General features: G+C 33.7%; 1 protein-coding gene across 1 annotated transcript; it reads right to left on the reverse strand.

Annotated features, from left to right (window-relative positions):
• Window positions 1–48: 48 nt before the first annotated feature.
• On the reverse strand, window positions 49–27,734 carry LOC128555022 (uncharacterized). Its single transcript, XM_053536374.1, has 11 exons — window positions 27,366–27,734; window positions 25,317–25,439; window positions 21,131–21,520; window positions 10,269–10,401; window positions 8,514–9,675; window positions 8,006–8,240; window positions 5,658–6,638; window positions 3,820–5,174; window positions 2,026–2,214; window positions 389–899; window positions 49–232 (listed from the first exon to the last, which is right to left on the reverse strand). Exons 1-11 carry the CDS (start codon window positions 27,718–27,720, stop codon window positions 66–68), a joined length of 5,601 nt encoding a protein of 1,866 aa, XP_053392349.1. The 5' UTR covers window positions 27,721–27,734; the 3' UTR covers window positions 49–65.
• Between the last annotated feature and the right edge of the window lie 3 nt (window positions 27,735–27,737).

Genomic DNA, 27,737 nt, shown 5'->3' on the forward strand with positions numbered 1-27,737 from the left:
ACTCGTCAATATGAGAATCTTATTTCTGGCTTGACAAAGCAAACTATAAAACTACGGTAACCGGTTTAATGAAAACAACAAATCCTCATGAATTTACATTTAGACACTATCAAACCTTTAACAGTAAAGTAGATAACTGATCCATCAGGCAAGTCTATGCCTTTAATCGCCACACTCTTCTGGAGACCAACGGTGACATAATGCCTTATATCTTCTCCATGTGGTTTACTCCCTAAAAGATAAAGCAGCTTAAAAAGCAAATAACATAGAACGTATTCTGAATAGACAGAAAGTATAAGATGTTAGATACATCATATATTACTTTTTACTGTACAGAAATTTATCAGTTCACTCAAAAGATAGATTAACAAAAAAAATTCGTTCATACCAATAGCGTAGCTGTACGTTTTTATGTTGTCTATATAGCCAAGGCTTGTAGCATTTATGTCGTCTACAAAACCATCCCAGACAATTTCGATGACATAAAGATTTGTAAGAAATCCGTTAGTGTTACGAGCCTCTACATTCCCAGGGTGTGGTGCGTTGCTGTCAAGCACAAAACCATTGCTACATGATTTTAGTCTGTCTAAAGTTTCCGAAAACATCTCTCTTTCTACTATTGTCACATTGGAATATGCACATATGTAGTAAAATGTATTTAGTGCTATAACTGTTCGATCAAAAGAGACATAGCCCGTTCTAGTTGTTTTTGACGATACACAGTCTTTGTTTAGCTCACATCTATCGGGTGTTTCATTCTTCAACATTAGATACCACGTGACATTTCGCTCTGTAGCATAGAGCATGATCCCAATAACAAGCGTTTCTGGCGTCCCGAAGTCTAATTCGTTGTTGTGTAGCATCGTGTAGAAAGGTCCAATATTAGAGCTAGGCAGTACCTTAAAACGTATAATAAATATGTGTAAATGAAGTATAAAATTTGAAAATGTTTATCCACATCAAAATCATGCTTTATGACATGCAATCTATATTGCTGTGGTTTGTACTCATTAACTTTCGTACTTTATTAAAGATTTTAAATGTTTTCTGATATTTAAGACCTAGATATGGCACATAATCATATTCTCGATTGACAAAGACAGGAATATCAAATAATTCAGGGTGAAAGAGATATGGCTGACACCTCAAAAAAAATTATTATTAAAGTGTCACGATTATACAAGTTCACTATATATTTTGAATAGTTTTATTAAACAACAAGAGCTGTCTCCATAGGATGACACATGCCCCCGATGGCACTTTGAATGAATAGTTATGGCCGATGTTAGAGTTTAGGACCTTTGACCTACGGAGCTGGGTCTTGCGCGCGACACGTCGTCTTACTGTGTCACACATTCATGCGTAGTTATTTTAAAATCCATGCATGAATGACAATGATATGGACCGGACACGCCCATCAATGCACTATCATGAAAAATGACCTTTAATGTCTAAGTGTGACCTTGACCTTTGAGCTATGGACCTGGGTCTTGCGTGCGACACGTCGTCTTACTGTGGTACACATTCATGCCAAGTTATTTGAAAATCCATCCATCGCTGACAAAGATATGGACCGGACACGCCCATCAATGCACTATCCTTTAACGTCTAAGTGTGACCTTGACCTTTGAGCTACGGACCTGGGTCCTGCGCGCGACACGTCGTCTTACTGTGGTACACATTCATGCCAAGTTATTTGAAAATCCATCCATCGATGACAAAGATATGGACCGGACACGCCCATCAATGCACTATCCTTTAATGTCTAAGTGTGACCTTGACCTTTGAGCTACGGGCCTGGGTCTTGCGCGCGACACGTCGTCTTACTGTGGTACACATTCATGCCAAGTTATTTGAAAATCCATCCATCGATGACACAGATATGGACCGGCCACGAAAATTGCGGACAGACTGACAGACCGACAGACAGACCGACAGACCGACAGACTGACAGACCGACAGACCGACAGACGGTTCAAAAACTATATGCCTCCCTTCGGGGGCATAAAAAGTATTCTTAATTACTTTCTGTAAACTTTCCCAGGCCTTTGAATTCGAATTAAAGTCATAAACTGTGTGCGGTATATATTCTCCTTTTGTTATGTAGGCAAAACTTTGACATATCATTCTTTTGTTTCCAGCCTCGTCGAAAGCCCGAACACAGCCAAATAACGTTGAGTGCAGATGTACTGGTATTCCGACACATGAATGAACCTGATTGATAAACCAATTTGCATTTGATAGTCACAAGGTCACAGTTTTATTATTCATTCACTTTTACGAGGATTGTTCAAATATGAATGCACTTAAAAATAAAGTTATCTCGTTCAATAATGCGAAAAGCACGAGGAAATTAAGATTTTTGGGTAGATAAACATGTTAGCTTTACATTGATACCATACAATTAAAATCCGTGCACTTTAGCTGTGTCTATCGGTCGCTAAACATTGCCTACTCGTGTATACTAATACACAACTGGCTGGAAGGTCAGCGCACGCCATTGAAATACGGTCCTATATTAAGAATCGTTGTATTCTTGGCATAGGGTGTAAAGGCATTTTTGATGAAATATGTTCTGTTTATGGGCATAATGAAATGTCTTTTTCGACAGTTATTCGTTGGTTTAAGAAATTCAAATATGGGTTAGTTTCAACAGAAGCTGCACCACATGGCCGTCGGCCGAAAACAGCAACGTCTGACAAGATGGTTGCTAGAGTAAAAGAAATAGTTGCTACTGATGCAAGATACACCGCTAGGCAAATAGGTAGTATGGTTGGCATCTCATTAGGAGCAGCTCATACAATTCTGAAACGTAATTGGAAAATGAGAAAGATCTGTGCTAGATGGATTCCCCATCTGTTGACAGATGAGCAGAAAAAGGCACGCACGCAATGCACAAAATTGTTGCTTAAACAGTTTCCAAATTACAATGCGCGGGCTTTCGCAAATGTCGTTACTGGTAACGAGACATGGGTTTACTTTTTTGAGCCCAAACGAAAGATTCAGAACAAAATATGGGCAACAAAGTCTTGCAAAAGACCATGCATTGCAAAGCGGACCACGAGTGTCAAGAATGTAATGTATGCCATATTCTTCACGACTCAGGGTCCTGCCATTCAGGTTGCTGTACCTAAAGGCAAATCCGTAAATGCGAAGTTTTACAAGACTAAAGTTCTTCGAAAACTGAAAAAAAAATCAAAAATCGAAGACCTGCAACTGGTTTTGGCCAATGTCAGATTGCTACATGACAATGCGTCACCGCACAAGGCTTCTATTGTACAAGACTTTCTGAAAGCGTCTATTGTACAAGACTTTCTGAAGCAGGAAAAGGTTGTTGTGCTCCCTCATCCTCCTTATTCGCCTGACCTTGCCCTGTCTGGCTTCTTTTTGTTCCCAAGGCTTAAAAATACCTTTCTGATCGAACATTTATGCAGCGCAAACACCTCGGTTCCGCAATATTCCAGTGTCTTCTTAGTATACCTAGAAAAGACTATGAAATTGCATTCAAGGATTGGATTAGAAGACTGAAATTTTGCATATCTGTTGGAGGTGAATACTTCGAGGGGACCAAATAAAATTGTCACTGAAATTTATCAAGAATATATTTTTATGTGCTTAGATGCATTTATATTTGAACAATCCTCGTAAAGTGCCACGATTATGCAAAATCTCTGTATACTTTGAACGAAATTTTCAGTCAAACAATATTCTTCTTTACTTTTTGTGGGAAAAAGTTATAATTTGTTTCATTTTTATTAAATGTGGAGAATCGATAATTTCATTATCAAGTTAGCACAATCATTACTAGACAATATTTACCTGATACATTTCTGAGTCATTAGTTCTTATTGTTTTCCATTCCGTTAGAATGTGATTTGCTGAATCGTCTTGACTTACGACCCACTGATAGAATAGGACCCTGCTTTCACTCAGAACGGTACCCCACTCCAAAGTTATCGTTGAACATGATGCACCAACGATGATTTCGAGACTAGAAACGTGTAAATTTTGTGTTTGTGGGGAATCGACAACACAAAACATCTCCGAGAAGACTGGCTCAAGACACTGTGCCTTTGAACATTGCTTAACAGCTAAATTATAGCACTCTGTTGCTTTTAGATTTAGGTCGGAGAATGTGTGATACATACGACTTGAAACAGGTATATATTGTGTGTAGTCTTTCTGAGAGATATACTTCGTCATGTTTTCCCCGTGAACGATAGCTAATTCAAATCTTAAATTGTAAATTTCATTTTCCGCATAGAACCAATGTGCAGAGATAGTGTCATTTTTTCCAACATACAATGCTGATGGACACCTCAGAATATGTATTTGATTTTCTTCTTTTATAATCTTGTCGTTTAAACTAATGTAGACAACTGGATTTGTAATGAAAGGCACAAAAGAAAGTGTAAAATTATCAGTCGTCTCCAAGATGATTCCGTCATTCAAGTAGTAAGAATCTAAGTTGATTGATCGGATAATGAGCAAGTACCGTTTTCCAACATCAGCCGAAAACGTAACGGACATATTTGTAGCTGTGACATTTCTAACCATAGGTCTGTAAACGCCAGATATTGAGCAGTTCTCTCCTTTGCGAACAGTTAGTGATTTCATAAGCAAACTTTTGTCTAACACAGTTACACCGTTTGACGCTGACATAGTTACACCACCGGAACATGAAGCTTTCACGAGTGCAAAGTAAGTTTGTTTAAAAATAATGTTGGACGAATGTATACAGTGAAAACTGTCTGTGCTGTTGAGACGTTTGAATGGAACAGTATTATCTGTTAAGTTGTTGGACCCAACGCCTACTTCAACTTTAACTGTTTCGTGATGTTTAAATTCAGTCCATGTAAAACATAAAGTATTAGGTGTGAAATGCACGCTGGTATCTTCTTTATTATATCCACGTTCTGGATCGCTGTCAAAGACAATAGCTTGACCTGGTGGATATCGTGAAGGTATTCTAAATGTATCGGTAGTTACCGTCAAGGAATGTCCAGCATTGTTATACACGTGTATATTAATGTAGAAATCCAAACCAAGATCTTTATCATGTGTTTGTAGCCTTCTAACAGCGTACTTGAAACACCCGCCGCTAAACAGAGGACATGGTATTGACGTTTCGAGGTTCCAATGGAATAAAGGCGTGACCGAGATACTGTCATGGCCTAAAATTAAATTTATTTTGGTATATACGTGTATAGCTATATACTAAAGGGAGAGAGAGAAGGAAAGATGGAGAGACAGAGATAGATAGATTATTCTATAATAGTTTTGATACATTAAAACTGTCACGAAGAAACGTATTATTTAAATTGACGTATCTAGTTTGATAGAAATCACATCAGATTTGACAAACGGGACATATAAACGAAAGTACTGAGTATTACCTCCAAAATCAATCATTGTTTATAAACAATATCTAAATATATCTTCAAATAGAAAATAAAAAAATAACTAGTGTTTCTTCAAAGTCAAAATGATAAACTAAGCATGTTAACGTTTGCAAAAAATACTTCTCTTGAATTAAAATAGACGAAATCTTGCTTTCTGATAATGACCATGAAAATCTAAACAGATATATAAATAGTTTTAGTTTTCAATCACTACAAAAAACAAATGTTTCAATTAGCGAAGGTAAGATTAAGTACCTATCTCAAAATAGATTGAGCTTATTTGTTCCTTCTGTTCGCTATCGTAAAATGTGTCGTTTTGCCAACCAACAAGTATATATCCTTCAACGACAAAAACTTTTGGAACACTCTTACAAATAGGTGGAGTCTCGTCTATCAATACAGGACCAAGAACTGTAACGCTTTCTATGCTTGCTTTGTTGACAACCTTAACAAATATGAAAAACAATTCATCTGAGCCAATTCCTTCATGTCGGCGCTTGAAAGAGGTTCTTTTCGCTGTGGATTTATAATTATAAATACTTGGAGAGTTTTCTTCAGATGGGTCAGCACCTATTCCTACATAGATATCATCAATTTGACTACCATTCTCTTCCACGTCCCATACGAGATTTATGTAATCCGTCGGCAAGTAGATAATGGTGTCGTTTTGATACTTCCGCATTCTGTGGCACATGAAATTAGATATTTCTGAATCTTTAATTTGTAAACTATTTGTCGGAAGTGTAGATGCAAGTGAATGGTGCTGTGGAGATTTATTGCAAACATCAATACAATTCGATACATTATGAAGAATGGTCTTTGATACTGAAGAATGTAATAGCCAAGCATGTCCTTCATGACAAACAATAGATTCTGACCAAGACCCATGTTCTAAAGTAAGGTTTCTGATTTCTGGTGGTGAAAGATCTCTTGTAATTCCGTCAGAACATATCGCTTCGGAGGGGCTCATAGCATTGTTGAGTGCTATCATAGATATGTAACGCTTTCCAGTAAAATTAGCAGGAATGCGTATCAATGATTCAGTATATTGGACGTCTGCATGAAATTCAGTATCGGGAATGCTTTTAATATTGTAAAGTTCCGTTTGGCTAAGGCATCGTGCAGCTAGAGCTATTCTGTATGTCTTTATTCCACTTTCGTGATCTATAAATCCATGCCAATGAACTTGAAAAGTGTCATCGCTTGTATAATCAATGTCATTACTATATTCTGGACCTGAAAATATGCAAGTTTTGTCTGTTATGTATACAATTATCTGACGCGTTTACTTTAATGTTTTTCATCTTGAAATACAGCATTTCATACAATGAGCAATTACAATTTTAGCAGGAGAATCGCACTTTCAAGAACACCGAAACAATTTTAACTAGGGATGGGAACGAATATTCGGATATTCGAATATTCGAAAATCGGCCGAATATTCGAATATGAAAATCAAATTCGAATATTTGTAAATCAGTGTATATTAAGTATAGTTTATTTGGAATATTTCAGAATAAAACCGTTTGTTCTGTCGTGTTTGTTGATTCATATATCAAAAGATGTCCAATTAACAAGAAAAAGGCTATGCATAATTGGCAGGGGCTACCGTTACGGATTAACAGTTTGCAACAAGTGTAAATGTGATACATGTAAATTGGTCCAATTAACAAGAAAATTGCAATGCATAATTGACAGCGAGGGGTCATCGTTACGGATTAACAGTTTGCACTAGGCGTAAATGTGATATCTTTTTATCTTTTGTTCCTTTTATATTGGCGCCTGTTTTACGTAACAAATTTTAGATTTTTTTTTTTTAAAAACAATACCAAACTTGTAGATATTGGCGATATTTTTGCAAAATTTTGTTTAACATTTTATACCGTCCACTGAAACGGTTTTCATCCACAGCGCACGGGCAATCGGCCGTATTTGAAATAAATTTTGAAGTAGTTTATAATACAATCAAGAAATAATATATGATCATGTTGAAGGAGGTTTAGTCTGCCTTCGTTAAGTTTGTCGGGTTTTTACTCGCCGATTGAAAATTTTCAAAATGGCGGCGGTAATACAACAGCGCGACACGTGCTTGAATTGGACCACCTGCTATTTTTAGATAACGTTGCGACGGTCTAAATTTTAATCGATTTGAATGTTTCTTCTAAAAATCTGAATTAGTTAAATATGTTCATGATTATACTCACACACAGAGTCGTGAAATAAAACACTAGGATCGGCGGGTCTAACTTGGTATGGTCGGGTTACCCGAAACAAACATTTTTAGGCCTTATTACGTAAGATGATTCACGTTTTAAACAGCGGAATATATTGTGTATATGCCAATCAATTAATAAAGATTTAAAAATTCCATTAAAACATGCCGAATATTCGAAAATATTCGAATATGGCAAACCGAATATTCGAGTATTGATTTCAGTATTCGTTCCCATCCCTAATTTTAACATAATGTATGCAAACATAAATTTCTTGTAATCATGGTAATCATTATATTGTATAAATGTTTTTCTTAAAAATTATACGACCAATATGTACGATGTATCCTCTTCCTGAACGGCATATTGTACACCATACAATAAAATTACCTTCAAAAACAACCCCAACCTCTGGAGGAGAATCATCTACAAGAATATCTACATGTTCAATATTGTACAAGTATGCATGGTTGGTTACTTTGATTCTGAAATAGTAATTGCGGTTATGGTCGCCCTCGTGTTTATTGATTGAAATAAGCTTATTCAGTGGCACTGTGTAATTGAAGTATTCACAGAATCCAACATCCGGACAGTAACATTCTACGACATCTGATGGACAGGATTTCTAAAACAAATATATTTATATATTTCAATGCTTTGAAATAAATAGAATTAGTTTTAAATGTGTCACTGTGCACATTTCAATATTTCTACATTGTAACAGGATGGCAAATACTTACTTGGTAAGTAAACCTTTTAAATTATATATTTACAGATTGCAGCGTTGTCAATACGTCACAAGTGACAAATAATTTATGTGATATGTGCAAGCTTATATTTTCATTTTAAATCTGGATAAGATAAGATAAATTCAAATGTTTAAAATGTAATTGCATACTTTATTTATGACTCCTACACCTAATGATCCCGTCGTTAGCTCAGTTCCCGAGTCTGTAATTCCAAACGCCCATTCAACCATTTTTATCCCACTGTGCTGGTCAAGAGCCTCAAAGTATAGCTGCATAGATGATAAATCCGTTTTATGATGTACAAAGAGGGTATTATATCCGTCCTTATTTAGCCATATATTATTTATATGTGGTATGGATCTGTCAATATACACCGTTCTGTTTTCCTTATAAGTGTTGCCGGCAATATCAATCGAACGAACTATTATTGAATAGGTTTGGCCATCTTTGACGTTAAAATCTTTGCAAAATGATTGGTTTTGAAACTCTGGCACAGCTATCTCGGAAGTAGAATGGCCTTCATTTATGCTCCAAGAAATCATAAACTTTACAATTCCATTCACATTTGAAGTCCCTGAGACTGGTAACACGCCACTGTTTTGTTCGTAGATGCCAGTGATCAGGCCGTGGGGTGCCGGTTCAATCGGATTCAATAAAGCATTTTCAAAGTAGAAGCGATTCATAAAATGGTCTTTCCAGGAAAGACAGATTTCATGATGATGAGTTTGCCATTTAAAACTGGTTTGCTTTGAAGCTGATATTATTTCAAATGGTTTATCTTCCTGTGGCTCAATAAATGAAGTATTGTCATAAAGGAGAAATTTTCTGGCTTGTCTAACGTTATCTGCTTTATCTTTTACTTCTAGTGTAATACAGTATAGTCGTGGTTTGTCAGAAGTAAGATTTAGTATCATGTTAGTATTATCAAATCCAACTTTGTTCGTGTATACATTTGACAAATAGTTAACTTTCAGCTTTCCTGGAGAAGGCAGAACTTCGTTTACAGTAACCTGATAACTTTCAATTGAGGAAGCATGGATGGATGAGCCACCAGACGGTAATGGATCCATCCAGCCATCGAAGTCAATACTTGTAACAGCAGACCGTGTTATACGACTTTGAAATTGAAGAGGATCTTGGGTGCAGTTTGTGTATTCTTTGCAGTGTTTAGGTGCTGTATTATCATACCTATAACAGATTTCCTTTGTACCAAGAACCTTTTGATACGGTACAGCCTCCGATACGCTTTGTGTTATTAGATTACTACTTTTTAAGTAGCCGCCTGCTAACGCATCGAATTCAAGGCATAATCTGTGATAAAAATGTTTTATACATTTTTCTTACAGTGTTAGCTGCGTTGAATAATGTTTAAAACTTGATTGGTAGATACACTCTCATTTCTCTGTGTCTAAATCACTCTTCACCTTACAACACAACAAACGTTAATGAGGTATATAATGATCATTTGGAAGCAAAGAATGCAACCAAGAAGAACAATCGGTTTGAATGAGTCGGTTCGTTAAAGGTAATGAAATGTACAACAATTCTGTCCGGTCGTTTGATAAGCACTATGACGCTGGTCTTATTATAATGATATAAAATTAGTAAATGTTTTTCACCTATATACATATATACATTATGTCTCTATCTTCATTGAGATAGTCCTTTTCATAACATACTTGAACATCCTTTCATAAAGATCATCTTATTGTACACATGAACAACTGACATATTACCAGATGTTTATGTATACTTATCGATTTGTTCGTATCATCGATAAAAATAATTAAATAATATTGTCCATTGAAATAACGTTTTGTCATCTATACATTGAGCTTAAGTAATTTTTCATTCATAAAATTTTGTAACATTAAATGTTAATAAGTTTATTGAAAAGTTCTTACGCCTGTCCGTCTGAAAGGTTGTAGAGAGAGGATGCCACCGAGATATTTCCTGTGTCATCTTGTTTCTGAATAGCCCTTACACTCAAACTTGAATCGACCAGCTGCTTATGGACACTTACTGTTGAACGGCTACCTGAAACGGCACAATTAAAAAGAGACATTAAGGCATATCTAAAATTTGAAGCTGATAATATATGTTCTCAATATATATTTTTCATAATTTCGGGTCGAAGGATGATTACAGTAGTTCTAAAGATATTATCTTATAAAGAATTTAATTTCTATTTAATTTATATTAATTGTAATAGATCATCTTACTATACATATGTCACACTTTAAAGCATTGACGTGCTAAAATATATGGCCATTTCCATGAGAAAATCTGTATAAGTGCCAATAAATAGTAATTCAGCTATCTCAGGAAAATATATTTCTGCTGTTGAAAATAAATATTGTTTTCAAGGCAACTGAAATTCGAAAGCGCCCATTCACCATGAAATATAGAAGTGTAGATCTAAAACCGAAAATACACAGTTAAGTTATTCTTCCAGTAATGTAACTATTATTTGAGAATGGCTCTAACATTCAAATGCATATAAGTGATATTCTTATTTTGTCGCATTTATGTCATGAAAAATACACGAATATTCGGCGACGTCATAGTGTTGCTTTACAGACCCTTCTTTGCAGGTCTTCGGTGACGTTCTTCGAAAGCATAGTAAAACTTGAAATAGTGTGTGTGTGTGTGTGTGTGTGTGTGTGTGTGTGTGTGTTTGTAAAAGCTGCCAACTGGGTAATTTCGTATGAATACACACCAACGTACTGGGGATACGCCTCGAACCGGAGAATTCCCCAGTTCATTTTAACAATACTACGTTATTCCTGACCTTCAAATTAGTCATCTCTCGAAATTTGAGCTTATTCTGAGCGATAAAAATTTATTTTCCGGTACGCCGGTACTGGTCATACACATATCTCACACACAAACATAATTTTACAACAGTGTGTATCTTTCTCCATTTACTGCAGTTCCCCAGTTTACCTGTATACAACTCGTAGTACATACACACAAAGGTTTAAAATATATTCACTAATTTAACATATGTTTTCATCATTATAAGCTCATGAGTGAAAAGATTATGTTGATTAATTCATCAATATTATTACCAATTAAATATCTTTTAACATTCATAAGACAGTATTATATATTTATTATGTTACCGCATATCTTTTCTTGCTTATTGTGTTATGCGCTTTTATTTCTATATTAATGACTTGATTTGACAATGTTAATGTTAAACTGAAAATATTATAATATACAGGAACACTACTCAAAATATATACATTCTATATATTATACATTTTATGTATATTCATCGCATTTAACAAACTTTCAACTTAATAATAATCTTATTAATGTTAAACTGAGAATATTATAATATACAGGAACACTACTCAAAATATACATTTTATATATACATTTATGTATATTCATCGCATTTAACTAACTTTAAACTTCAAGCGCGGTGCTGAAATATACTAATTCCTTTTGAATTACCGTGCTGCATTTGAAAAAATAAATGTAGTATTACCTCCAAAGATGTTCATATAATCAGCTCATAATACAATTACCTATGTAAATTCAACAGTAATTAATACAGCAAAGCCAGAGAATTTTAATACAGTTTCATTATTTGGAAAAATAAAACAACAACATTTGTACATTAACTGATTGATATTATTTACTACACATCAAAGAAAAGCATAAGAGGATCTGACTCCAGTACGTTTAAAATACTGATTAAGAACACGTGAAAATTATAAAACCTATATCATACAGTAGCTAACTCATGCAATTATCTTAACACAGGATTTTCATACTATTTTCGCACTGATTTTGTTCAGCAATCGCAATGTGTTGAAATCTATGATGTAAAAATGTTTCAATAAAGCATATAGGCTCATATACATGTCAGAAATTATTGTATTGTACGACGATTCAAGATAGGCATAAGTATAGATATGGCATACAGTTATCTGAACGTGATGTTGTTTTTGTTTTCACGGTTAAATTTGATCAAAACTGCGTTTTAAGAAATTTTGTTTAATGGAAGGGGACGACCTCATTCAATTGCTAATCATTTTTATTAATTCAATAATATTTTATATAGGTGTCAGAAAATGCAAAATGTAATGTGTTGAATGGTCGTTAATGGGAACATGAAGACATTTTATTGCCGGGCCCGTGAAAAAAATGTTGTAAATTATTTTTATTGAACCGCCTCGGTAGCCTATTGGTAGAGCGTCCGTGAGAGGTCGTGGGTTCGATCCCTGGCCGTGTCATACAAAAGACGTAAAAAATGGTACTAGCAGCTTCCTCGCTTGGCGCTCAGAATTAAGAGGGTAATGTCAGTATAATGTGACTGGGTGGGGTATCATGTCACGTGTCTACGGCGTGATATTCCAGTGAGGCAGCACTATAAGGTTGGGCATTCACTGCTACAAGTAGACACCCGTGTTTATATGACTGAAAAATTGTTGAAAAAGACGTTAAACCCGAACACACACACAATCGATAGCTTTCAGAAAAATAACGACATTATTCAGTTTTACGTAATGATTTATTCAGTTTTTGGACAAACTTCAGGCGAAAAAATCTTGGCATATACTTTCAATATAATCTTGAGTGGGATACTCATATTAAACAAGTTTGCTAAATGTAGAATCATATATTTGGTTATTGTACACAATCAGAGACTTTTAACAGTATCATGTCAAACTTTGTTTTATAAAGCATATATTCAAACGAACATGGATTACTGGGAAAAACGTCTATAATTAACACAAACAAAATTGTATGACTACAAAAAACGGGTCTGTAGCACTGTTTTTTGGTAATGAATTTCAAGGTTTTGATCAAGATTTGAAATTAATGATAATTTAAGATTTGATAATCGTCTTTTCTCCAGAAGGCATGTTTTATGTATAATATGTCGACTGGTTTACATACTTATTATATAAATGAAATATTTCTGCAAAAACACTCATCAAGCGCGTAGCTATCTTTACGCAAATACGCAGCTGCGTAGTGAAAATCTGACAACATACACAATTAATTGGCTAGTGTCATGCAACGGAGATGGCTTCATACACTATCATTGTTTACTTCATATTATGTTTGAAGTACAGTAAACTCCGGTTTTAGCGGACTCATCGGGACAAGCAAGTGCGTTTTCGTTATAATCTGAGTTTGTTATAAAAATAAAGCGAACCTGTTTCTTATAGACATTATTTGTATAGCAAACTGATTTATATGATTAGTTGATTTAACGTGCATTGAAATTCACCAAAATTTGTATTTGTAGTTTTATAACAATTTAGGTACAGTTTTGCAATTCATCTCATAATCCTACTATCTGATTGCTTATTTTGTAATAATCCTGACCATGTGAAATATTACAGTCATACGCTGTCTAGGAGGAAATTTCTATAACAAAATTATAATACAGTGTAAACAATTAATAAAATGTTGGTTGAGAAATCGGAAAAAATACATTTTCAAGGCTAAAAGCTTTTGAATATGACTTTTTGTGTAACACTGCAGACGTTTGTCTCGCATAATATTTACTTTATCTTGAGCTGAGCGCGAAACTATTGTAACGGTATATAAATAAAAAAAAAGATATAATAGCTTCACGCTCAGCCTTTGATATCATAGAAATATGTTATAATTGTACTTAAGTGTATGAAATTATCAACTATTATCCCATAGAAAATAAAATTCAATAGAAATCCATTCATTACACCCAGTTAAATCTTACGCTATTGACACCGGTACAAGTCATACGATATTACAGTATTTGACAATCAATTCACAGTGAGATAAATGTGCTCCTTCTATATAATTGGTGATTTAATATTTTCAATGCGTATTACGTAACTAATTTATATGTATAATATTTCAAAGACCTTAAACAACATTTTTTATAATCATCAAAACAAGATTTCAGTGTAATACTTGGTTTAAGATGTCGTTTAGATAATATTATATCAACAATCCCGCTACGTTTGAAATTTTCATAGTTTCGCACTTCGCCGTTGTTATCTCGTGCTTCGTCTTTCACGCTTCTTTGTCATGGGAAGGCGATACCCGAAGCGCGAGATCAAAATGACAAAGCACGAAAATAGTAAAATAATACATTTTATATAAAAGATTTAGAACGAATAAGGTTTTCGTGCAATGTTTAGCTTCAAATACACGCCAAAATGCACCATCTGTGGTTCTCAGATTAAAAAAAAAATCATGGTGAGGATACCAAGACCCCTACGCATTACCTCTGCGTACTATGAAGAATGCCCTGGCTACGCGCCTGCACATCCTGAACTGTATATATCAAATACAAACTGTGAACTATTTAAAGATAGTCTTTTATATTCCTGACAAATAGTATTGAATTGTTTGCCAATAGAAATCAAAACCTAATTTTCATTGCCATGTTTTAAATTTAACTGTATAAAATTGATCGATGGATGAATGGATTTTAATGTTAACTCCATTTCATATCTCTTGTTTTATGCATATATAATTTCTTTGATTTCTGTTAAATATGTGTTACTATATATATACTATGTTTATTTCCGTCTCTTCTATATATGTATAAATCATATTACAATACAATAAAACCATTCCTAAAACACAGTATATAGCCGCGTTTTATAAAATAGATACAAGGGACTGTAATAAGTGCACCCCAGCACAATTACAAATGTACTCTTAAAACAGCACTTAACATAGAATTAACATGGAAAACATTCGCAAGCACTTACAGAAGTCAAATGGTAAAGAATACTAAGTCTTATATTAAGTTGAAGCCACTGGCTTCCATGTTAATCCTATGCAATAAGAAATTTACATAGCAAAAATACATATGACGCTATAAAATATTAAGGCAGGTTTTGGCAGACAACCTTATCATATTTAGATTAGTAAACAGGAATATCAGCTTATCATGTTAAAACATGTTTGTAAAATTACTATCAATGCTTACAGCTTTGTTAAACTGTTTACTATGATCAAAATACTCTTCATTCTTATCCAAAGAGGGCCCTCAAAGAAGAACAGATTAGCTAAATGGGACCGCTATAAATTAAGAATTTTCTGACTTACTAACTTACGTAAGTGACCAACACAGTTTAAATGACCAACACAGATCAAGACATTGCCCTTTTCGCCGACACACTAACCCGGCATTTATTTTGAGTGCATTTATCTTTAGTTTTGATAGTTTAGGATATGAAAGTATTATATTAAAACAACAATACCAAATGCATTTAAAATACCTATGACTGCTTTCATTTCACTCATCCTTGATCAGAATGATTTTTACATGACCTTTCAGGCACAACATGTCCTTTGTTTGAAAGAGCCATGTACGTTTGCTTTTGGTAGAAAATACTAGTATACTGCGGTAAATGTAGCAGTTTTGTGTATTAGTTTCCATGCTTCTACCTGTAAGATGTTATGCTATATTGTACATGTTCGTGATTTGGAACTCTAGATAGTATATTTTGCTATTTAAATTTAAATAATGATCAGTTTCAAAAAGGAAAAGTGTCGAAAACTGGTAAAAAAGACTTTCCAAGTGTGGGATTCGAACCCATAACCTCCAAGAAATCTGAAAGATTACCTGACAGCGTGTAAAGCAACCTGGTTTTCTACAAACATGACAGAAGAAAAAAGAAACATGAAAATCCATCGCTAACCAAATATATATGCCTCGAAATGATGTTTGTTCATTTTTTTTGTTAATAGTATTTGCGATTTGTCTCGGGCGGGGAATAACGATTTGTATGCAAATCAAGAACTGCGTGTCATTGCGGAGTTCTTGCCTCTACATAATAAAACCTGAAATATTACTTAATATCCGTAAATGTCTTTTTTCTAAAAACAAATCGAGTTTCACTAGCCTATTAGAGAGAAAAAGTGCAAATAAAAACGAATGCTATGTCACTGTTTTTCTTCCTGGTTTGGGGTCATGTGTTTGCCTCAGATCTATGTTATTCATATTAATCACCTCTATTACTATATTTTTTTCGTCTTAAATTTAAGAGATTTTACCTTCATTCGTAAGCAGGTAGTGAAACATTATCCGTACGTGTCATGGGTTTATGTCCTACTCTGCGGGCGTCATTTTTTTTTTACTATTTTGTAATACTTTTTCTTTTTGAAACTAACAATGATTAAATAGCAACTGGCACTATCTAAAGTTTTAATCATTATAATTTATAGAATGTACTCATTATAATAATATAACATTTCAAAGGTAGGAGCGCAAAAAAAAGTGAAAAACATATGAACTAAACTCCGATCGGGCCGTTTTCTGTTTATTTTTAGTGTGCTCGGATACGGGTGATTTCCTTAAGCAGAATCATTCTTTAGTTATAGGAACCACTTATATGTCTTGATTCTTAATACTATTTTAATGTACTTACAATCACATTCAGTAATAACTGTCTTTGGAACAACGAATAGTATTCTTCTGCAAAGGGTAGAATGTTCGTTCACAATATTGCGTCTGTAAATCGGTTCTTTGATTTAGACGGAATTGAAGGAGAAATTGTCTGCTTAGCAATTTAGTTAAAACATAAGTGGGGACTATAGTATACAATATTCACTTAATATCGAAGTTCAACCGCTTTTGTAAGTAATGCTTTTGATTGAAATAAAAAGTTGATATAACCAGATACATTTTTTTTGTGATATATTGTGTTTCTGCATCATGTATCTGGCTTGTTCTTCGATCGTTTTATGTCTTCTCAAAACAGTAATTTTAATGTAAACATTTGACATAGGCAACTTTAGTTGAATTTTGAAAGGATTGACGTACCGCTTACAAACAAAATATAGAATTTCTCCGATTGCTGACCGCCTCTGTGCTTGGGTGGTTAGGGTCGCTGATTTAAAATCACCGTAAGCTCTGACTGATTAAGGGGCATTGGTTCGAGTCCTGCTCCCGACCATGTCTCTTCTTGTAAAAAAGCTGTCAGTTTCTTACGGAGGATGGGAGACTATTACTGGATGTTCCCAGGAACTATTGTTGAGTAAACTGACCGCCTGACATAACTGAATACTAAAACGAGCATTAAACCCGTCAAATCAAATCAAATTCCTCGATTGACTTTACTCATATACACGTTATGCAACAAGTGATTCCGCATATATTAGTTTAATAGCTAGTTCCTCGTTTCAACTATACACATGCACCCGCTTAGTTATACACTTGTACCTCATTTAGTCTTTACACTAATTCCCCGTTTTGTTGAAACACACAATTCAACATTTCGTCTATACACAAACACCCGGTTTGTTATACACTCACCTCAGTTGGTTTAAACACAAAATGCCCCGTTTTGAATGTGAAAAATCTCATTGCTTAACTATTGAAGATAGCTTTAATCTAAAGCCTCGGATAAGTTAAAGATGATAAGAATAAGAGTTGATAGAAATATGATAACTGTAGGTGCAGTAATAAAGAAGTTCCCACTTAGTAGGTTTATAACTTACATCCCCGATTGGTAGCGTTTACATGTATGTGTGTATGTGTGTGTGTGTTCGGGTTTAAAGTCTTTTACAAGTTTTCAGTCATATAAACGACGTTGTCTTCTTGTTTCAGTGAACACAATGCCCAACTTTATAGTGCTGCCTCACTGGAATATCACGTCATAGACACGTGGCATGATACCCCACCCAGTCACATTATATTGACACGGGGATGAACAGTCCTAGCACTATCCTCTTAATGCTGAACGCCAAACGAGGAAGGTACTAGTACCATTTTTAGGTCTTTGGACCAGGTACGACACGGCCGAGGATCGAATCCACGACCTCCCGCACTCGAAGAGTACGCTCTAGCAGTAGGCTACCGTGGCGGTATACTGAAATAGACTTTTTACATTTGAAAGGTAAAAATGTGTTCTCAATGAATACCTTGTTATCTCAATTTTGATTTTTTTTGGTTACTAAATGATTTGTCATGGAAGGGCCCATATGAAATTAGACATGATTTGTCGATTCTTAATTTCATGATAAATATAAATGAAGCCTTCACTAACTGCTAACTTTTAGAATAAATTTGGATACAATGACTAAGAAATTAAAATCTTAATTTATTGCTATATTGTTCTTACTTTGAACATTTGTGTTTCTCTCACAATATTGAGTAATTTATTAACAAGTTACTGTATATTCAGTGTCACCTTAAAAAGTCACCTAATCTTATAATTATTGTTGATAGGTAAGTTTGTTTTAAGGTATTAGGTCACTAATAGTAATGTTTACAAAGTGGCCTTTGCTTGGTATATTTTGAAAAGTAACCGTGTTTTGCACTATTTTGCAATTTTTAAACAACTTTTACCGTGCCGTTTTATTATAAATTTTGTATAACTTATGGTATCTCCTCAAGCTCAAGTAGAGACAAATTTCAAAGTGATAGCCACTACCCAACACGTTTGCAGAGAACTCATTTTACCATTAATTGTATAAAAGAAACATCAAACTATTGGTAAACAATTATAAAACACAAAAAAATGTCAATATCATTTTTTCTATTGTGCCTCAAGTAAACGGATTTGATGAGACAGAATTCATACTTCAACAATGAAAAAAAAATACGGTGGAATGCTGTGTTTCTGTTTTGAATTTTTCTTACTCCATTTAAAAATAACCTTAGGGCAGACTTAAGAACTTTCAGCGCTTTTAACTCGATATTTTTGAAGATGTGTAACTCTACCCTTCTGTTTAAGTAGTAAAATCACTTTAAAAACCAAGAAACCGCTTATAAGATTCATCTTTTTTATTTTTGTACAAGAAATCAATACTAAATCTTGAAAGAACTAAAAACATACTAGAAGAAAGGAAAATAAGGGAAAAAATGGTCCCAGTAGGGCTTGAACTTACGCCCCCTAAGAATTGCAGTAAAAGTAGGTTTATGGTAAGAATTGGATACTCTTCAAAAAGGAGGTTCTCTATTAGTGATCTAATACCTTAAACTCAGATATATTTGAGGGCTAGATAAAAAGTGCGTTCGTTTTCCTGATTTTATAATCTTTTTAATCAACTTTACATCAGAAAAGCAAGGTACATATCAGTAGATAAATAAATAAACACAAATAAAAAAATAAATTAGTTATTACGTGGAATTTGATATATATAATGAACATAGAAATTGATAGACCTAGTAATGGTAGTACTAGAGGTACAGTAGTTAGGCAAAAATAGTAATATCTGGTATTTATGTATGAGCAAGCCGGTAAACTGGAACGATAAACTAACTGTATGGTTAAAATAATTTGGTAATAAACGCATTTCTATTACTGCTGATTTGTTTTGAATGATTTTATATATGATGCACATAGTACAGTGCATATAATAATTGATCTAAAGATCATCTTAGATAGTATATCTGCATTCATATTGTCAGACTTGCTGATACAATATGCATGTATTAGAAAACTGTTCAAATGTCAGATAAGCTCATATCCCAGTTATTAAGTCATAATTGCGATTATAGATAGGACTTGTACGGAAAAGTAAATAAAACCAGATCTTTAGAAATGCTAAAAAAAGCATGCCTCAGAAAAATCAAATCAAAACCCATCTTCAGTTTAGGCCGTTGTTTTTACATTCTTTTCATATTTCTTGCAACAAACAATTACTAAATCGGGTGTCAGTTACCATGACAATCAAAACTACTACAAGCGGACAATGACTGGTCGACACTTCATTGTTTTCGGTCTAAATGTGAATATAATCATATCCTATTTCATACCCTAAGCCGTTTGAATTACCTCTGTACTTTGCATACCATAATATGTTTTTCTTAAAATGATGCCACTCTTTACCAACAGATGGTGAATATGAATATGAATTATGGTCCTCGCTATGTTTAGGTTGCCTTTAATACAAATTGCGTATTTACCTAAACAATATTTGCAAGGATGTACGTAATATAATTCTAAAATCATTTTTGAAGTCTAGGTTACAATGTAAGATATACTGAAACGCATTTGTCATTTTTCAAAACAAATATATTTCTCGCTACCTGATTGGTTTTCTACACCAGGAAGTCTTGAAAAAATATATTTGTCAACTTGATATATCCCTACTGACATTGCAAATTGAGTTATGAAATGGTTTATTTTAATACAACTATTAATTAAAAGGAAGTCGATTGTTGTCACATGCTTCTTCAATTGATGTTTAGCTGACAATTATTTTCATATTTTCAATAATTATCAGTTATGTCGGTTGCCAAAACAAGTAAACTGAGACTGATTATTTTGAGATTCAAATCATTCAAAATATAATAACTTTCTGGTAGCGTTCCTTCTTTTTTATTTCCATTTTTCAATTGTTGCAATCTATAATGAACACAGATGGCTAGAGTCTTTCAACAAGCAAACATGACACATATTATAAATATTTGTTAAATTTGGAATGTGCGTATTTCTAGTTATCTGATAACTTGTAAATAAAGTACATTTTGTATACTATTGACACTAAAGTTATTTTGATATTGAATTTTTCAAACAAGTGATACATTAAAATGCGGCGGAGCTCTGTCAAATATTGTATCATTTATATTTATCAAATTAAAAATGCAGTGTGGGAAAACGAAGATATATATATTTTTCAAACGTTAACTTTTCCGTCTAAGACAGTGATATTTAATCTTTCGTTACCTTTTTAGACAAAGTCAGTTACATCAACATGTTCTACATTTGAAGCTTCAATCTACGTTAAATGTTATTTAACTGAAGTGCATGACGGGAACCAGTCTATAAAGTATATGAATTTATCTTACCACTGACGGATGTTTTAATCATATTAATTGTAGTATCTGTAATGCCAAAGTTGGATTCTTTAATAAATCTTGGTCTTGTGTAACCTGCGATGTCGACAGTAAACTCTGCGGACATATGAAACTGGAATGATGATACTTGAAAGTTGCCATACATATTGGTCAGATATTGACATGCCGTCGAATTTCCACTGCTCATCGCTTGTTTCCTTTCGCCGTTTGGACCTACAGCTACAGTGTTGCATGTGAGAATAGATGGGGGTTTTATAGGCTGGCACGACGTCTCGTTTGATGATTGTATTTTCCTAAAACCAGGAGCGCAGCTGCATCCCTTCGTTAATTCGTCCGGGCAATACCCTGGCCAGCAGTAGTGATTGTTCCATGCACACATACCTGTAGGTATGAAATGATCATGGTAGTAAAAGGTGGATAATCAAAATTGCATCGACCAATTGATGTATTAAACTTTTTTAAAAACTAATCATTTACACTTATTTGCATTATTTGAGTTCTTGATATATTTTAGACTTTTGCTGCCAGATTTTTTTTTAAATTTGTTTTCCTAGCCTGGTAGCCAAACTAAAATAGCGTTATTTTAGCAAATGTATTATTATTATTAATAACAAACGTAATTATTAATATGGCATTAAAGTTATCAAATATTTGCATGGAAAAGAACATATTTTGCAAAAACGTAATCAGAAGTTAAAGTTTGAAACAAAAAGTTTTTCCTCGAAGGTATATGATATCCTCTGTATTTCATATGAATTACCTCCCTTTAAGGGATTATATAGAACAAAAGGTTGCAAAATACCTTCTGCTGGGCGGTCTTCTGTGCCTATTATACAATGAAAATGAAACAAGTAATTGAAACACAGGTTCTCAACATTGATAGCCACTGAATATTGTAGTGTATGCGGATTTCAAACCCGTTGAAATGTCAGCTATGTTCAGGTCTCCTATATATGCGATGTTGAAACATCGTTTTCTTGAGGATATAGATGCATCGTATTGTATAGTTTACCGACATGGCTGGCTTAGGCGAAGGTGCCGTCTCAGGGTTATGAAATGTGCATACACTACACTTGTTCGTAAGAGATGTTTAAAAACATGTCTTTTGCTTTATGTTGTTGAATATGCCAATATTTTATGAAATGTAAATGCAAAACTAGAAATAATACAGAAATCTGAAGCAATAGTTCACATTTTACATTCTTTTATATTAAAGGGAGTTGTTATGTATAGATGCTTCATTTTTATTGCTTTCCTAGGCCAAACATTGTTTACTGACCTGGTTTTAAGACAATATTCTGTATTTACTATAACCTTCTCCTTTAATCTAGAAAATTCTATGACTAATGTATGAATTATTATTGATAAACAGTGTATGTCAGTTATTTTATGACAAGGATTGTTCTTTCATTTTCCAGACGGTTCTTTTTATTTTTAGTGTTATATGAAAATTCTGTATTTCTTAAAAACACATTATTATCAGTTTGGATATTTAATAATTGGAAGAATTATTTGAAGGACTTATATAAACAAAGTTTGGATTTTAAAACTTATCTTTGACGAGAGAAATAATAAATTTTGGATATTACTTTTGAATTGTGTGAAAAATTGTGGAATTTATTGTGACTGGATTTAATTTTGACCTGGACAAGATTTGAAGTATTTTTACTTATTAGATTGGATTTATATTAGTTATTTTTGTTATTTTCAATGGTATTTGGATTTTTACTTAAGGTATTAGGCCCCTAATAGTAATGTTTAAAAATGGCATTTGCAGGGTATATTTTTACAGTTTACTGTGCCTTTCACTTAGCTGCAAATTTTCAAAAACTTTTACCGTGCCGTTGTTTTTATAAATTTTGTGTAATTTACGGTATTTCCTCAAGCTCAAGTAGAGACAAATTTCAAAGTGGTGACCTTTATGCTAAATGTTTACAAAGAATTCATTATGCCATTATTTTTTTATGAAAGAAACATCAAACTATTGGTAAACAATTATAAAACTTAAAATAAAAACTGTCAATATCATTTTTGCTAGGGTGTCTCAAGTAAACGGATTTAAGGTATTAGGCCCCTAATAGTGATGTTTAGAAAATGGCATTTGCTTGGTATATTCTTACAATTGACCGTGCTTCATACTATGTTGCAATTTTTTAAAAACTTTTAACGTGCCGTTTTTATAAATTTTGTGTAATTTCCTCAAGCTCAAGTAGAGACAAATTTCAAAGTGGCAGCCTTCACCTAAAACGTTTGTGGAGAATTCACTATACCATTATTTTTTATGAAAGAAACATCAAACTATTGGTAAACAATTATAAAACTAAAATGAAACAGTCAATATCATTTTTTTCTGGGGTACCTCAAATAAAGGGATTTAATGAGACAGAATTCTAATTTCAACATTGAAAAATTAAGGTAAAATCCTACGGGTCTGTTTTGAATTCTGCTCACTTCATTCAAAAATACCCTTGGGGCAGAAATAAAACCTATCTACATTTTTTCCACAATATGTAATTCAGATTTGGTTTTAAAATACAATAGCAATTTAAAATCACTTCTGCAAGAAGGTATATAAAAAACCCACTTTTTATGGCGATGTGGTTTACAAAGATTTTGGGTCATGGCAATTTTCCAATTGTATTTAGTAAAATAATTAAACGTTTTATGAAAAGAGGTTATGACCCAACTGTTTTGAGACACACCGCATGTTTAGTGTTCAACCCTTTTTACAGTTGGACGCTATGCTCTTCTCTTTGATTGTGTCTGACGGATCAGGTGGAGGACTCTATGATTAGTAGTTCTTAAATCCCATTAGGACTGAGCTGTTTTGATTTCCGTCTTCTGGCCTGTTCCGTCGGGCCATTATGGGTGTTTCCCTTGTTGCTCTGTCTTCTGCAAAGGCATCGAGTACATGCGTTTTAAGTTCTTAAGGATTATATTTTTATATTATATCTACAAGGGCATCTTTGTGTTTTACATTACATACCTTCTGTTGCCTTAACGTATGTTAGGGTTTCACCTGGCGGGCATTACTTTTATTTACACTGTCTTGTGACTTTGGAACATGGTGGGGTAAGAGTGAGGTTAGGTGCACCATACACCGGTTTAAGCTCCCCAGTGGTGGTTTTGCCACTGGCCGTTCCAAGGCGGTGCCCCACTGTGTTCCTGTATTTGTTTGTTTTGTCCTTTGTATTCATGTTTGTGTATGGTGTGCAAGAGTTGTTCGTGTGTGTCTTTGGGGAGGCTGCGTTTTTTAACGTGGCTTTCCCTGTTGGATATTCTTCCTTGTTTTTTTGGTAGGAATTGAATACTCTTTAAAAAGGAGGTAATCTGTTATGGACCTAATATTTTAAAGAGACAGAATTCTAACTCCAACATTGAAAAATTAAGGTCAAGTTCTGCGGGTCTGTTTTGAATTTTGCTCACTTCATTCAAAAATAACCTTGGGGCAGAAGTAAAACCTACCTACATTTCTTCCACAATATGTAGTGTAAAGAATGAAGGCAAAACTGGGATTTTTTACCGTATGTAACTCAGTGTTTTTAGAAATTTCTAACTGTACCCCTTCTGTTTCAGAGGTAAATTCACTTTAAACAGCAAGAAATCGCTTATCAAATCATTTTTGTACAATAACCGAAGAACAAGTCTTGAAAGAAGCAAAAACTTACTAGAAAAAAAGAAAAATAAGGATATATTTGGTCCCAGTAGGGCTTGAACTTACGCCCCCCCCCCCCCCCGAAAATTGCAGTCAAAGTAGGTTTATAATAGGAATTGAATACTCTTCAAAAAGGAGGTACTCTATTATGGGCCTAATACCTTAAATTCACGAATAAAACTTTTGTTATTGTTAATAGTTGTTGGTTTGTTTTCTATTACTTTTATTTACTGTAACAAGAAATTGTTACCCTCTGACGTAACATAGTTAATTAGAAAATTGTATGAAAATATAAATTTTCAGAAGGGACTTAACTCTATGTAATGGGTCTTTTTGTTTTATAAATAAAGCTTTAACAGAAGACATTAAAACTGAAACATGTAATACAATGTCGCTCAGATGTGACTGACCACCTTTAACAGAAGTTATTGGCATGCATTATTATGATAATAATCAGTTTTAATATCAAAAGGTTAGTAATTTACTTTATTAGGTGAAACTGTTCATTTTAGATAAACTTACGTTCACATTGTGTGTCAGAATTTGTTTTCATGTAGAAAGTGTTGTCATTGTAGCATTCCCGACATATTGTATTCCAGGAAGAGGTGCAGTACCTTCGCTTACAATTAGCGATTGATGGACAAGCTGAAAAAGCACGAGTATATATCATGTCATGACATTTAATCTTATAATCCTGATAACAACATCTCCTAACGACAGATAATTATTGTTTAAAGTTCTACAACTGCATACCAAAGCTTTCTTTACTGCTGAAACAGAAACCGTTTTCTTTTCTATAAACATAATTCGACGACTGAATAAAGTTTTGACTGCCTTGATTTTTCAAGTAGTTTTCTAGAAGGACGTGTCAATGTTATAGTTCTTAAAGAACAAAGAAAAACATGAGACGTTTCTAATTGTTTATTTTCAGTAAACAACAAAAACACAAGGAGTTGTTTTGATATTGTCGATTTTCATAAAACTATTCTATAAATATAATGGGTACATTAATAAATCATAAAGTAACTTGAACATCTCAGAAGAAAGAAATAAAATACATGTTTAAGATTCCATTCAACGTTTCTTTTAGGACTGTGCACAGGGTCCAAATATTTGTTGCATAATTCATTTCCACTAGTGAACAAAATGATCTGCTTTTATTTTCCTTGGTTGTATTCTTCGCTTAAAATCGTCTCCTTGTAACTCAACTGTTTATTCATGTGTCTAACTGTTATTAAAGCAAACATATGCAGTGAACTAAAAACGGAGCAATATATACGTTTTTCCTTACAGTTAACTATGGTGGTATGGGTTTGTATGGAACGGATGGGAAGGACAACTTTAGCAAAGTTTCAAAACATGTTGAGACAAACTGTAGTGGTTTGTGCACGTTTAATGGATGGTAATTTTGCCACAGACCATACATAGGCTGTTCAGTCACTACAGTGTTCATTCATTATTTTTACATTTTCATTGTCTATATGCTTTCCAATTTCTACGTATAATTATGTACAAAAGTTTTAAATACTGTTTAAGCTAGTCAGTTTTATTTGGCTACATTCTTTAAACGAGATATTTCCTTTTGTAATTTTATCCTTTACTTGTACGTAAATGGAACAAAAAATATAGCATATATCTGGATTTAATTTTCGGCAGTTGACTTTTTGATTAAATACCTGTAGTTTAAAATGATAATAAAGACGAATATTTGTCATACATCAGAATACACCAGTTAATATCTAACATGTCGCCCTTTCTCAGATACATTGAAATTTGAAAAAAAAGTACATTCACATCATTACCAAGCCTTACATAGAAATTTCAACTGTTTAAACAAAAGCTGCCACAGATATGATGATATTTGACAATAATTTGTATTAAGTAATAACAGTGACAGAGTAAAAGTGTATCAAAACAGTAAAACATAACATATTTCACTGAATATTTCCGCAAGAGTAATGCACAATCATGTGGTGATAGCATGGGACTTCAGAAAATTCCTGAAGTATGGGCATGAGAATTATAGCCATTATCTTATATAGTGTGCGTAATCGTGATAAATGACTGTTTCAGGTTTGAAGCAAGTCCATCAAGTCTTAACAGAGATAAAGTGAAAACGATTCAAAATTTTAACTTGGGTCGGGACGCGCACTAGGACTAGGACGGAAAGGACAGCTCCATATATACTTCGTAAAGTCGAGTCAACATACTTTACATGCGGCAATAAACAATTCATACTCCCAAGTAAGTGTACCCAGCTTTACAGTTTGTTATACGCGTGTGTGCAATAGGGTTTTCATCAATTATATTTGAGCGAAACCTTATTAATGTTTCAATGACAAACAAGACATACTGATACATATACATTTTATAGGATAATGCTTTATCTTGCAAAATTAATATAGAACAAGATAGGATTCGGTAATTGAAAGTCCGATTTGCATTAGATAAAACATTAAAAAGATAACCAATCAAAACTAAAAATTTGTAAACAATTAAGAACAATTACTATTCCTTGATTAATGTAGCAAGAATTATGATCATATGCTAATATGATCAATGTACACTTACCATTATAACAACATGATCCGTAATATGTGTCCGGGCAATTACAGCTATAGCCATTGTGCTGACCACCATTATAACAAATTTCATTACAGTCTTCACTTTGATGAGCATCGCTTGACGAATATCCACAGTCGCGGATGCAGGAACTAAAACTTTGACCAATAAAACAGCACAAAGTACGACTTCGCTGTCTGCTACCACCACCACAAGATCTGCTGCAGCTTGACCAAGATCCCCATGATAACCAGTTACATTTACTGAACCATCCACAGGCTGCAGTAGTTTCAGATATAACAGCAATATGTATAATGAGCTGAAAATGCAATTTTCCAAAAAGTCTTGGGCGCAATAAAGCCATATTTTGATTCGGTATAT

The sequence above is a fragment of the Mercenaria mercenaria genome, unplaced genomic scaffold (assembly GCF_021730395.1).
Source record: "Mercenaria mercenaria strain notata unplaced genomic scaffold, MADL_Memer_1 contig_953, whole genome shotgun sequence".
NCBI lineage: Eukaryota > Metazoa > Mollusca > Bivalvia > Venerida > Veneridae > Mercenaria > Mercenaria mercenaria.